The sequence below is a fragment of the Camarhynchus parvulus genome, chromosome 5 (genome assembly GCF_901933205.1).
Source record: "Camarhynchus parvulus chromosome 5, STF_HiC, whole genome shotgun sequence".
NCBI classification, from domain to species: Eukaryota; Metazoa; Chordata; class Aves; order Passeriformes; family Thraupidae; genus Camarhynchus; species Camarhynchus parvulus.
This window is the reverse complement of record NC_044575.1, coordinates 26,394,964-26,409,239: the sequence shown is the minus strand read 5'-3', so window position 1 is coordinate 26,409,239 and position 14,276 is coordinate 26,394,964. Positions and strand designations below refer to the sequence as shown.

The 14,276-nt window shown below is 36.6% G+C and overlaps 1 protein-coding gene across 2 annotated transcripts in view; it reads left to right on the top strand.

Moving 5' to 3' along the window:
- Positions 1-14,276, top strand: part of RBM25 (RNA binding motif protein 25) — a 32,820-nt gene extending 18,544 nt beyond the window's left edge. Inside the window, exons 8-19 of one of the 2 annotated variants that reach the window (XM_030949095.1) lie at positions 218-271; positions 522-605; positions 4,177-4,454; positions 5,271-5,487; positions 5,790-5,879; positions 7,486-7,559; positions 8,273-8,423; positions 8,781-9,105; positions 10,114-10,388; positions 10,829-10,927; positions 11,618-11,665; positions 12,713-14,276. In XM_030949095.1, the coding sequence (XP_030804955.1) occupies positions 218-271; positions 522-605; positions 4,177-4,454; positions 5,271-5,487; positions 5,790-5,879; positions 7,486-7,559; positions 8,273-8,423; positions 8,781-9,105; positions 10,114-10,388; positions 10,829-10,927; positions 11,618-11,665; positions 12,713-12,805 (1,788 nt within the window). In that variant the 3' untranslated portion in view covers positions 12,806-14,276. The remainder of the gene's footprint in view (positions 1-217; positions 272-521; positions 606-4,176; positions 4,455-5,270; positions 5,488-5,789; positions 5,880-7,485; positions 7,560-8,272; positions 8,424-8,780; positions 9,106-10,113; positions 10,389-10,828; positions 10,928-11,617; positions 11,666-12,712) is intronic. The other variant, XM_030949096.1, reaches the window with a different exon arrangement.

Below are 14,276 nucleotides of genomic sequence, written 5' to 3'. Positions count from 1 at the left end.
TTCAGTGAAGTCTTACTAACATGAGACATCACTATGTGTTTGTAAGTAGTTCAGCAGAGGGAGAATTAGCGAGGTTCTTCTGTAACTTTGTTGAATCAAAGAAATGAGATCACAGCAATACAATATTGCTTTGTAGTACAAACATACAAAACATTGTTTTTCAGAGTAGTGTGCAATCAATTTTTAAAAAAAAAAATCTCCGTGGATTTTTCCGCAGATTTTCCGCAGATTTCCAGTGGCCCCACTGATACCTTATCCACTCATCACCAAGGTTCGTTTACATTGTAGGCTTTGACAATGACTATGTTTACTGCTAGTTGCCAGATTTGTGACTCTTGTCCATCTGATTTTTTTTTTTTCCACTCATTAACATCAGACTGTCAGGTTTGGTACTGCAGAAGGACTTTATTTATCTCTTGCAAGACTGGTTGAAAACTTCTAACCTTCAGCTTTTCTCTTGTTCTCCTATGTCTGTACAGATGGCTGTTAATGCTTTTACTCCTGTCCCCCTTGTTTTTTAGGAGGATATAAATGCTATAGAAATGGAGGAAGACAAAAGAGACCTGATATCAAGAGAGATCAGTAAATTCAGAGACACACACAAGGTAGTATTCTTGTTTTTGCACTTGATACAAATTAGGCTTTTTCAAAATCCAAAAAACCACTATTCTAAAATTTAGCAGTACATTGCAATATCACTTAAAATTATGTTTGTATTAGGTTTAATATACATGTAGTCCTTTACAAGTCAGAGAAAGACAGTTGCCACGTTAAAGTGGCCCATGTGACATCTGTATGCTAAGACTTTGATTGCTGCCAAATATTTTTCAGTCTTCTCACTTCAGCATGAATAAAGGCAGCTTAAGTTGCTACACATACATTAAGTCAAGATATTTATAAGTGAAGGCTAAACGGGGCTGCAGTATAAGACATACACTTGAGTGTGTTTCTCTAGGTAGATTTGTAACATTGTCCAAGATTTTTGAAGAGATGAAACTGAATTAAATTAAAGTCTTTTATTTTAATAGTTCTAAGTTAAGAGTGGGGGAAGATTAAAACTAGGTCAGTGGTTACCAGACTTACCAAACTTTAGATGCATGGAAGAACTGTAAATTCCCATAAAGCTAATCTATTCATTGACCCCCACCATTATGATAGAGATCATATGGTGACTAATGCAAGATGAAACTCACAGCTTGGAAAGTAACATGGAATAGGATGTAAGTATGAGTTTCTGTTTTTTATTATACTTATGGATGCCCCCTCAGAAAAATATGCAAAGGGGTAACTGGCTTGGAAATGTTTGTGCACATCAAGTCCCACCCCAGGGTCCCCACTTACAGAAGTTTCCACTAATGCTAGTGCAAATGTGAATATTTCTGCTTTGGAAAGTGATACTTGCGGATCGGAGAGCACAGCTATGCATGTGATGTTCTTATTTTCATGTTTAGCTTAAAGTTGGTATTAATTTTTCCCCAACAAGATTGGAGTGGTCCTTGGCCTAGGGAAGTATCAACAAGCTGCTCTTTTGAGCACACACTTCTCTTTCAAAATACCCCCACATCAGCATTAAAGAAAATGTTGAAGATACAGCAAGGTGAATTGTGCCCATGTTGTTCAGCTTTACCACATGCAGTCACTGGGGATGGTACCATGTTTTCATGCAACCGTATCAGTATGAACACAGGTGACTACATGTTATTGTATGTACATGTTTTCTGTTTTTCTCTTGACCAAAGCTTTGCAAGATAGAAACCTGGGGGAAAAAAAAATCTAGAAAAAGTCAACCAAAGAAGCTCAGCAATTGAATATGAAAGTGTTTAGTGGTGAAACTTCAGTAGAATTATGTTCAATTCCAAGCCCCAAGTTGTCACTGATACTAAAATGCAAATGAGTAATACTTTTTTTTAAATTGCAAACAAAACAAACAAAAAACCAAGCTTCACTGTTTCAGAAGCTGTTGGGCATTTCACTGCCCTCGATTTGTATTTTTGGGGGGCTATTTTGGATTTCTTAACATCAAAAATCAACTGGAAGTAGTCATTGTGTGTATTGGATATGTTTAAAAGGGGCTGTTGAATCTTTAGCAGCGGGCTAGTGAGCACAGTGAACCTTTGCATGTTTTTGGTATGAGTTTATAAACAATAACGACAGACTGTCAGGGTATCAGCATTGCAGGGGGCGTCCATTTACAGCACGGACGAGTCTGAAGAGAGCTCAAGGTAAGATTTATAATTCTTCTACCTGTTCATTTCTGTTCATTACTTCAGTTTATCTGATACTGTTCCCATCCCATTACCCTGTCAGATACTGTTATTTAGGTTTACAGAAGTTGACTGAGGTCAGATTTTGATTACAAAATACACCCGTTTATTTTTTCAATTGGATTTTAAGGAAGTGGACTTCAGAAAAGGATTTTAGTATACCAAAACTTGTGCTGTGTGTATTTACACTTCTGTTAATATATTTTAAATAAAAGAAAGAAACCCACTCTCTTGGGAAATCTCACCATAAACAAATTTTTTGAGAGTGGTGAAAAAGCAGGAGTTCAACTAAAGAAATTTCTATTGGAACATCTAAGATAACCTGTAAGTATCAACCACTTCAGTATGTAAACTTTCTTTAAAAGTATATGAAATTTGAGGTAAGTTGTTTTTAAAAGTTGACAACCTAGTTTAAAATTTGACCTTACTGAGATTTAACACTGTAAAGCTCCTGGATAATACAGTCCTTAGAAATTAGTTTTTCAGCCCAGTGTGTATTATAGGATCTATGTTTTATTTTTTCACATCAGTTTTCTACCAATTCCTACCATTTTTAGTCCCTTTTTCCTTTGTGATTTCAATGTATCCAACATGGGTTTGCCTGTATTGTGTTATCAATGCAGCATAGTTTCACTGGATACATTAATCACTAGTGAATTAGCTTTATTTCTGTAATCCTTTGTCGGTTCTCTGGTCTCTGTGCCTATGGCAGAAGAACACTAATCAGGTAAGATTGCTTTTTAAAGTTGTCTTAAATGCTTTGTTTAAAAGAAAAGAACAAAAAAACACAAACCAGAAAAAATGCTGTTTCATTGTTCCAGTTTTTAATTTCATTTCAGTGATGGTAAACGTGGAGCCAAAGGGGATAAACCTGTTTATTCTGCTCAATATTTGTTCACAAAGTGGTATTCTTGCATCCATCAGGTTGAAATTTGGTATATTTGGTTGTTATTTGGTGTATTTGTGAACCGTGTACTTGCTCTTCCTCCCAGAAACATAGCTAATAGGCAAGGTTAATCCAGTGTTGGCGGCCCATGTCCTAGCACAGCATCTGTAAGTGAACACATAACAATTGCTTCCAAGGATGGATTTATCTATCGTTCTGTTGATGTATTTTCTATTGTCTTATAGGAATTCTGGTCATAAGAACTGTTTCTATATGAAAAAAGGGGCAATTTTGTACAATTTTTAGTAAAACTGTAGCAGGTAACCTTTGGTTTCTGTGTTTCAAAAGAGCTATTTCCAACCTTTTTTTAACTGTCTCCATCTTGCAGTGGTGGAAGTTAAGATTCCATTCTGCAGAGTCCAGTTCTTACCAATGAACACTTAGACCTTTTTTAGGGAGGGAAAAGGGGAAAAGTGGCAGTTTTCTTCACTGTTTAACCACATGCACCGTGTGTAAGTGGATATATTTCTTTACCCAAGTTTTCATCTAGGATGGTTTTAGTGTGCCAAGACTTTTTGGGAAACAACTCACTGTCCCAGTAAGCATTCCACTGAAATATATTTTCCTAATTGAACGGAGTTAATTTTATCAGCTGGAAGTTCACTTTACTTGTACCCAACTGGCTTATAGGGCCAGTAGAATTTGAGTCCCACCTGAATCATGACTGCTTGTGTGCACTGAATGTGCAGTATAGTCAGCTCATAATACAAGACCAGCCCTACTCTGCTAAGGTTGGAGATTGCTGGTCTGTGTAGATCTGTGCTTTTGCACAAAACTTAGTCTTGTGATTGCTGCATTTTGATTTCATACTTACGAGTTCCAAAAAATACCCACCAAGCCCTATTTAATGTTTTAAAATTAGTGGCGGTTTTGGTATTTCCATTACCAGCCTTGTGTGTTGCGTCGGGAATATCCAGTTTGTGTAACTACAAAATTAACTATGAAAGTTTTCTTGTTGGTTTTTAGAAACTGGAGGAGGAAAAAGGCAAAAAGGAGAAAGAAAGACAGGAAATTGAAAAAGAACGCAGAGAAAGAGAAAGGGAACGGGAGCGTGAACGAGAAAGGAGGGAGCGTGAAAGAGAGAGGGAACGTGAACGAGAGAAGGAGAAGGAACGGGAGCGTGAACGGGAGCGAGATAGGGACCGTGACCGAACTAAGGACCGAGACAGAGACCGCGAACGAGACAGAGACCGGGACAGAGATCGTGAAAGGAGTTCAGATCGCAAGGATCGGAGCAGATCAAGGTAAATGTACTTCAGCTAGTATTTATTTCACTTTTTCTTAGTGCTGCATATAGTTCAGTAGATCAACTGCCATTCAAAAGGGAATGATCCTTGTGGAAGATCAGAGTAAGAGCATGAAATCCAGACTAGGAGAACACTTGGCTTCCCCCACAGCACAAGAATATAAAAACTGCAATATGCAGTAAGCAACTGTCCAGATATGATATAAGCATACTGGTTTTATCTCAGGTGTCTCCTATTTTTCATTATTAGCTTTATTCCTGCTTAAAGTTGTCTTATGTTTGTGGCATTTCTTAGCTTAAGCAGGTTTTATCATTTCCTTTGTTGGAATTCAGGGGGTTTTGTTTCAGTTGGTTTGGTTTGGGCTTTTTGTTTGGATTGTGGGTTTTTTTAGTAAAAGCAAGGGAATTACTCATTCAAGCTGTATTTAATCATATCATATACCAAGTGCTGCTTTCACATTAAATCATCTTGTCAGAAGTGTTGAAATTGTCTGTAACCCACATGAACACGAAAGATTTGTTAAGGATTCCCTTTATTTCTGGTGATTTTGGCTGTGCAGAACTGCTAACTCAGTCTCATAAGAAATTGCCATATGCTCGTGCTTAGTTTCTGTAAATATTGCTATTTAATGGTTAGTGTTCAAACAATTACTTTTAGTGGATTTTTGAATACCCAACAGTAAGTATTGATTTTATGCCCATTTTTGTACCAGCTAATCATCTTCTGTATCTGCAGAAATAAAATAACCTCTATTAATCATTTGATTGAATGGAGAGGCTCTCTACTTAACTTTGGGGTTTTTTCTTCCTTCAGAGAAAAAAGCAGAGACAGGGAAAGAGAACGAGAACGTGAGAGGGAAAGAGAACGAGAACGCGAGAGGGAACGGGAAAGAGAACGGGAGCGGGAAAGAGAACGGGAAAGAGAGCGGGAAAAGGATAAGAAGAGAGACCGAGAAGAAGATGAAGAAGATGCCTACGAACGACGAAAACTGGAGAGGAAACTGCGTGAAAAGGAAGCTGCATATCAAGAGGTAGGTTGGAATTTTTAAGATTCTTTAAATAAAAAAAAGTCTCTGAGAGTTGATAACAAGTCCACTAGTATAAAATACATCATTCTTCTTTTCCTAAATACATTTTTATCTTTTGAGTACGTGAGCTGGGGCAGAATATGTTTGTCACTGTCAAAACAGACTTTTTATTCGGGCGTTTTGAATTAAAATTATGCAAATTATTTATAGTACAGTTATTTTAAAAAACAATTCAAACTAACTTTGAAGTGGTACTGCTTTTCTTAATGTTCTTGAGGATTGAAGTGTATTTTCTTCTGTTGCAGCGTCTTAAAAACTGGGAAATCAGAGAACGAAAAAAAAGTCGAGAATATGAAAAAGAGGCTGAGAGGGAAGAAGAAAGAAGACGGGAAATGGTAAGGCTTATAGTTTGACTTGTAATTTTCCCTGCCTTGTTCTCTTGGTCCCATTTAGAATGGAATATTCTGCTGTTACATTTATGGATAGTAATAGAGCTCTCATTTTGTATAAATGCTGTGTGTGTTTTTATACAAAAAAAAACCCCAGTTAATAGACTTGAAACAGAAGATGTCTAGTAAGTGGGAGTACTATTTAAAGTCTGAAAAACAAAGCCTTGTGGTTTGATCTTATGAAGGCATAAGCATGAGAAGTAGGCAGCTGCAAAATACTGTGGTCTGATCATCACATACTATTACATATGTAACTTCTGTCAGATTTGTGACAAAACCTACTGTGTGTTCTATGTCATTTAGGTAGAACTAGACCTGGTTTTTTTAACTTCCAACCTGCTCACGTGCCCAAACCTTTTGTGAGCTATGATACAATATTCTTTAATGTATCTCCACACTTAATAAATGCCTGTCCTTAGTTCATTACTTGTGAAATTGTCAGTTACCAATGTAACGCTTGGAAGCTTTGTTGGAAAAGACACCTTTGGAAGATAGATAATTCTGTAATCTCATCGTTTTGTGCTAAAGCATAAAGAGGTTATTTTAGGTTTTAGGATTGTTATTTCACTTCATAGATTCCCAGGGGAGAGATGTTGAGATAGTAGAGAGTGGGTTGGAAATTGCTTCAAAGCCATATATGCAAAGAAACACACAAGGGAAAGAGGATTATAAAATACATCGTTTCATGTGAAATCCGGGTTTTCCCTCTAAATGCATGAGTGGGGGAAAAAATGTTTGAAATTGACTCAATATTTTTCATTCCAAATCCTCCTACATGCTGGCTGTGGATTGCAGTTATAGAAAACAGTGTTTCATTTTGTGCTGAAATTACAACCATAATCATAATTTGTTTCTCAAAGTCATTAGCACAGAAATATATTGTTGTTTGTTTAAGGATATTGCTTAAATACAGGTTAGAAGGTCCTAATTTAATTTCCCTTAAAAAACTGAGGATTTTGCCCCTTTTATCAGAGGGGGAGAAAGTGTCTCCTCTCTTTCTCCCTCGTCCTCTACAGTGGGGCGAGTTTCCTCTCTTTCTCCTTTGCCTGCACATTAATACCACGTAAGCTGGTACTTTGGTGCCACATGTTTTTTTTCAGTACCACAATAGGAGGCTGCTTATCCTAGGAGCAGCCATCAGATTTGTTTCTGTGCATGACTGTCTTAAAAAAGCTCTTGAAACAAAGCAGTACTGGTAAAATACAGTTAGGTTGCCATGTTAAAATACTCAGTAGCAGACTTAAAGGATTTGGAGAAAAGGAACTTCTGATCCTCTTAATCTGTAATGCAAAACAAAATAAACCAAATAAATATATATATATATGTGGGTGGGGGTGTATATGTGTGTGTATATATATATATGCAAATCAGTGACACAATACCAGTGGACCCTCTGGATGCAATACCAAAATTTTCCGTTTTCTGTTTGGAAAACTCTGTATTTTAGTTTAAAGCAGAGTAGATCTGCAATTAACTTGCTAATAACATTAATAAATTTTAAACTCCTGGAAAGGAAACCAGAAAGCGTTATTTATGTTTCAATTCTTTGCAGGCAAAAGAAGCCAAACGGTTGAAAGAATTCTTAGAAGATTATGATGATGACAGAGATGATCCAAAATACTACAGGTATGTCTTTGTATTCCTAACAAAAAAATGTCCATTTACTTTTAAAACACAATTGTAGGGTTTGTTGGCAGGGGCTTATGGAGTTTATATTTGCCTGGCAATGTTGCATTGTAAGGTTAATGTGGCAATAATTACCTAATTATTTTTGTGTCACTTCATAAGTGGCAGAGTGAAAAGGGAAGCTCCTTACTTCTGCTGGTTAATGCTTGGGAATAACTGCTCATTCCAATGACTACTTTTGTGAGGCAGGGCAGAGGTCAGTATAATGTCAAAATAAGTTGCGGGGAGCAGGGAGAAGGGAACCAGCATGCCTCTAAAATAATTCACTGCGAAGAAGCTGTAAATAATATGAAGAACAAGCTGGTTAATGTAAATGATTGGGAACATCCTTCAGCATGGGACTAACTAACATTTGCATAAAAAGAATTTAGCAGAAGTGGTTCTGGCCAAATGTCTATAAAAATTCTTTCTCTAAAGAGATCAGCAGCCACATTCTCTACCTCTGTTTCATGTGGTGGGGTAGATTCTGTATACAGTAAGGTTGAGACCTCATATCTTAAGATTCTAATGTTACCAAAACAGAGGATACCAGACGCTCTTACGAATCTTATTTTCATTTAGTGGGGGATATATCTGCGTGAAGTTTTTCTTGTATTGTGGTACAAGCCCCTCATTGAAATGTTGTCTCAATAAAAAATATGTATATTTTATAGGGGTAGTGCTCTTCAGAAGAGGCTAAGAGACAGGGAGAAGGAGATGGAAGCAGATGAACGAGACAGGAAAAGGGAAAAGGAAGAATTAGAAGAAATTAGGCAGCGTCTTCTGGCTGAAGGACATCCAGATCCAGATGCGGAACTCCAGAGGGTGAGTTGCTGTTGGTCTGACAGGAAAATGAGTCCTTTGTATTCTGGTTGTTTTGAGCAAAATTGGTGTAAGAGACCTGATATTTACTATTATCTCTATTTGTTTTTTCTTATAAAGAAGTTCAGATAGGCAGTCCAGTAGGAACAATGAAAACAAAAAAACTTCCCAGATCAACATCCAAATTTGATGGAGTTGAAAACAAATTTGAATTAATCAAGATTCCTTACAAGAATGCCAGTAGTTAAGGTTCTTTTTCTTGACTAACAGCCTTCTAAAGAAGAGGATCTTTGGATTCTTTTCAAACAGTACTGGTTTTGAGAGACCTTCTATTTTTGCTAATTATCTGTTTCATTTTAGATGGAGCAGGAGGCTGAGCGGCGTAGGCAGCCACAAATAAAACAAGAGCCAGAATCCGAGGAGGAAGAGGAAGACAAGGTAGAAAAAGAAGAAAAAAGAGAAGAACCAGAGGAAGAGGAGGAGGAGCCTGAACAAAAGCCCTGCCTTAAACCAACTTTACGACCCATCAGTTCTGCTCCATCTGTCTCTTCAGCTAGTGGAAATGCAACTCCTAACACACCTGGTGATGAATCTCCCTGTGGCATTATTATCCCTCATGAAAATTCACCTGAACAACAGCAACTGGAGGAACATCGGCCCAAAATTGGACTCAGCCTCAAATTGGGCAAGTTTAAGTTTTATTTCAGTCTTCCTTATAGGATCAAAATAAAGATTGTCAAACTGAGTAGCCACATGGTTTTCCAAATATGTCGGATGGTTTGATGTATTTATATTAAGTAGTTGTTATCCAGATGCTGTGCCTGAGTTGGCATATCCAGAAGATACACGTTATAGAGCTCTCTTCATCCAAAACCTTGAGGCCAAAAAAGGAGTGAAGTTTAGGCATGTTCAAGTGCTAATTTTTGTAGGAATGTTCTGAGCTGGGATTGGCTATTTTCACATGCCTTTCCACCTTAGTATATCTGTAAATATCTCTTTGAAACTCATTGCTACTTCTCATTGGTGTAAGTATATGTTAAATTTAAGACCTAGGTAGTTCTTATGTTTATTTAAGACCCTTTTAAAGAAAACGAAAATTAGATTTTTTTTCTTCCTGTTAGAATATAACAATGAACTGATGGCAGTTGTGAGTGAAATTTGAGCCTAGAATTCCTTAGTACTGTAGAAATTTCCTGCTGTTTTAAAAAATTTATTTGTGAGCAGCAGAACTAAGAACATTTGTATTCCAGAAGGTTTGTGTGTTTATTATTTTCTATTTTGATTGAGTTATTCTGGGCTGCACTTTGAGCTCACACTGTATTATATCTTGAATGATGGGAGACTGTATGATCTTAGTCTGATGAATGCTTTTCTTACGCATTGCAGCCTTTCACTCTGTGCTCTACCTTTGCTGAGGCTGGGGCTCAACTATAGTCTTCTCTCAGGGAGAGTGCTAATTGGTTTCAGGGCAGAGGAAGAAGACCTTATTTTTCAGATAGGTCAGTCATGAGCACACTCCATTAAATATCTTTACCTCTTTTGCCACTTTTGTAACAGAGTTTGAGAGATGAAAAGCCAATACCAAGCATTCATAGACGTTTATGTAGCGTATAAAGTAATATTCCTCAAGTAATGAGGGAAGAGCAGACTAGTTGCAGTTGATGAATATATTACTCTGCCTTTTGGATTGTAGGTGCCTGCAACAGTCCTAATCAGCCCAATGCTGTAAAAAGGAAGAAACTTGCTGTGGATAGCGTTTTCAATAAATTTGATGATGAAGACAGCGATGATGTGCCCCGGAAAAGGAAACTTGTTCCCCTGGATTATGGAGAAGAAGATAAAAGCAATATCAAAGGCAGTGTCAATACAGAAGAAAAGCGCAAGCACATTAAGAGTCTCATTGAGAAGATACCCACAGCAAAACCAGAGCTCTTTGCTTATCCTCTTGACTGGTCAATTGTGGATTCAGTAAGTTGATTCATTTAACCATTTTTAAAAAGGCTTAATTTTTCCAAGTAAACATTATAATTCAATAGAAAAGCAAGGTTACTGGGACCCCAGTGGATTGGAGTATCATCATCAAGTGGAGTCAAACTTAAGTCCTATATTTATAGTTCATACATAATCCTTAGTCTGAAGTATGGCTGCTTATTTTTGTTTGGTTTCCCTCGAACTGCCACTACAAATTATCAAGCAGTTTTATGGAAGGAGGAAAAAAGACTGTAAAATGTTTGGGTAGCTCTCAGAAATACTTGCAGATGCCAAATCTCTGAGGGTTGTATCATTGAGAGCAAAATGTATTTTCTGCTAAATAGCTGTTTGACTCTTCTAGATACCTATTGGGCAGCTCTTACAACAGAGTGAAGCTTAAGGTAATTATTAATTTTGGTTTTGTGGTTTTTTTCCAGACACTAATGGAACGTCGAATTAGACCATGGATTAATAAGAAAATAATAGAATATATTGGTGAAGAAGAAGCCACACTAGTTGACTTTGTTTGCTCTAAGGTTCGTATCTTCTGCATTCTCTGTGAAGTTAGGGCTTTACTCCCTATTTAAAATGCAACAGTGACTCCTGTACTTGTGTTTATAATGGTTTATCTTGGGGCTACCATAAGAGAGGCAAAGCAAGTCCTGAGAGTTTTGTGACACAGTTGATTTGCAGAAAGTCAAAAGCAGAAGTTGAATATTTTTCATCCTTACATTATATATGGGTATGTGTATATATGTAAATAAATGGAACTCTATGGTATTGAAAGACAACTTACTTGGTTCTGGAAAAAAAATTAAATACTTAACAGGTAGATGAGAAATCCAGTTAGGAGGAGTGATACAGGCAGAATTTTGCCTTTGTCTTCCATTAGCAGCTTATTGTTGAAGGAAGGGAAGTTTTTTCTTTAAATTAAGAAAACATAATTGGAGATACAAGAATAGCTGGTAAATGCAGGACACGTGAATCTCTGGAGCTTCCTGGAACTTGTTCCTCAGTAATTGGCCATAAACTAGGACTCACTATGATGGATTCCGATGCAGTTTAATGCTAATTTTTGCCATGACTCGTACTGGAACCTGATGAACTGCAAATACTTCTTGCACATGCAGAGCTTTCAGAATTCCTTGGACATAGCTGGATTTTCTCGAAAAATTTGTATAGGGTTTACTCTAAGTTTTCTGTCTAAAAATATTTGTTTCTTTCAGGTTATGGCTCACAGCTCACCTCAGAGCATACTGGATGATGTTGCCATGGTAAGCAGAAATTCTGTAACTGATATACCTTCTACATTTTACTGAAGCTAAAAGTCTATTATGCAGAATAGCAAGAGTCCATAATAGAAAACATGTGTTAGAAATTATTAAGCACATCATGCTAGCACAGGCATTACTTTGTGTTACAGCACCTAGGTACAAATTACTGACCCCTCTTCAGAACTTCTCAGTACTCAAAAATGTGGAAAAAAATTTTTGTCCCCAGTAGTAGATATCAAAATCAACAATAACAGAACTATATCAGAAATAAAAAGTTTTATGCCTTCTCGCTCTTACGAATAGATTTTTATTAGTGGTTTAGTGGGTCTTTTCCTAATTAATGAGCAAAGGGTGATTTTCTGTAGAAAAATAAAAGCTCTTTTTTGCCTGGTGTTGGAAAAGAGAAACATTATGAAATAATGCTAGTGTTCCAACATGTTTTCATACACTGAAAGGTGAATAAAAACTAATCCACTCTCTTCCTGTAAGGAAACTTGGAGGCAAAGTTGATAGGAGCCACATGCATAGTGCAAGATAGTAGATTGTTTTTGGTATGACTAGTAGGTGACTTGGGGAACTTTGGAGAGATGCACGCTAAAAGTTTGTACAGATTCAAGAAAAGCCTGTATAATAAGTTCAGGGAAGAGAAATCCTTTGAGGGTTTATTTAACAAATATCCAAGGAAGTTCCAAATGAAAATGAGCAGCGATTAGGAGTTAATTTAAGGGAAGACACCACATGTGAATGTCCCGTTCTTACATTATTTCCAAGCCTGCTATTTCTCTGCCTCTTCCCAAACCACTTTTGGATACTAGTTTACTGATGCTTCTACCTGTAAGTGTTCAACAGCTGCACTATAAAAGTATGTGGTTAGAGCCTGGTCAGGTCACTGATGCTGGACAGACAAACTTGCCAGAGTTTCATTCGTTCCCTCTCTGAGGGACTTGTGTTACGCTATATCCATTTTTTTCTGATGTATCTATAATTAGTCTTATAACTGGAATGCATAGCCTAAAAAATAATCTGTAAAATGTGTATTTCCTACAGGTACTAGATGAAGAAGCTGAAGTTTTCATAGTCAAAATGTGGAGGTTGTTGATATACGAGACTGAAGCAAAGAAGATTGGCCTAGTGAAATAAAGCACTCTCCTTGCTTCTAGGGTTCCATTTCAATTTTGGGCTTTTTTTTCCCCCATCGTTCAGAGACTTCAAATTTTCTCTGTTCTCAGAGACTTGAGACCTGTATTTTTTTATGTAGAAAATGTGAATTTTTTTGTCCTCTGCTCTGAGGCCCCTTTTACCCTTCTCAATTAGTTATCAAATCCTGCATTGGTTCTCTTTATAATACATGAGGTACAATTACCGGTATGTTTTATAAGCTGCAGCTACTGTACATGCTCTTTGGTAATTTTGTTATGTTACTCTGATTCTTGTAAATATTAAGAAAAAAAATTCCCCTGTTTTGCAAAACATTTGCACTTAATGTGGAACTATATCAGTTACAGATGAAGACAAAGGATTTTACTGCAAGTTTATCAGTCTTTTTTTGGGAGCATACTTCCCCTTTTTTATTTAAGAAGTGATCAAAATACAATTTAAAAATAAGTGTCTTTAGCTGTTTTCACATAACAGCTTTTTGTGGTCATTTGATCTTTTCATCTGACTGGAAAAGGAGTTCCTTCAAACTTCTCTTTCTAATGTGAACCCGTAGTAATCTTGGTACTTTGTTGCCCATTAAGAGTTACTAATGAAGCTGGGAACCTAATCTCTTGCAGATGTTCTGTTTCTTTCCCAGAAAGTGCAAATCACAGGAAGTTTTTTATTTGCTCAGTTAAACCAAGAGCAGGACCTAAATTCAGTAAGTGCTACCTAATGGTTTTTGAGGTTTTTTTTCTGCTTGATTTCATTCTAGCCCTACCTACTATCCCTTCTGTCTCCAAAATAATCAGACAGCTTTTTTAAGAAGAAACTATTTTTTAAAACTTTTTTTTTAGTATTTAGAAACAAAACAAAAAGCCCTGTTTGGATGCAACCGTCTCTTTCAAAAAAAAAAAAAAACCAACCATGTAAACTAAAACATAAGTTGTCAAACAAAGCTGAAATCTTGTTTTTATCCATACTGTTAAACTAGCCCTGACTTTTGTTTTCTACTGTATGCAGTCTGTTGTCCACAAAAAGAAGGTAATATTTTCCTGCCTTGTTTGTATGTTTTTTTTATAAATAGACTGATATGGTATAAATGATGACATGTACTGTAAACTGCATTTTTTTTTATCTCATACCTGGGTAAGAAGTCAAATCTATAATGTGCTGTGAGCTGTTTTGATTGCAGGAGGACTGTGTTCCAGGGAGCAAACGGTCTCAAGGTTATTTTGAATTTTTGAAACAAAATTCTTAATATCAAACAAATTAAGTAAAGGTGTTCCAGTATCTCTGTATTGTATTTAACTGAAGGATACAGGTTGACCTGTTCAGAAAACATAACTGTGACCTTGAGTTACTAGTTGTTTGTATCTGGAGAGGACACTTGAAAACACTGTTCTTAACAATTGGGATCGTGTATAGGTTCCACCATGTAAATATTTCAGATATTAAAAATGTATATATTTGA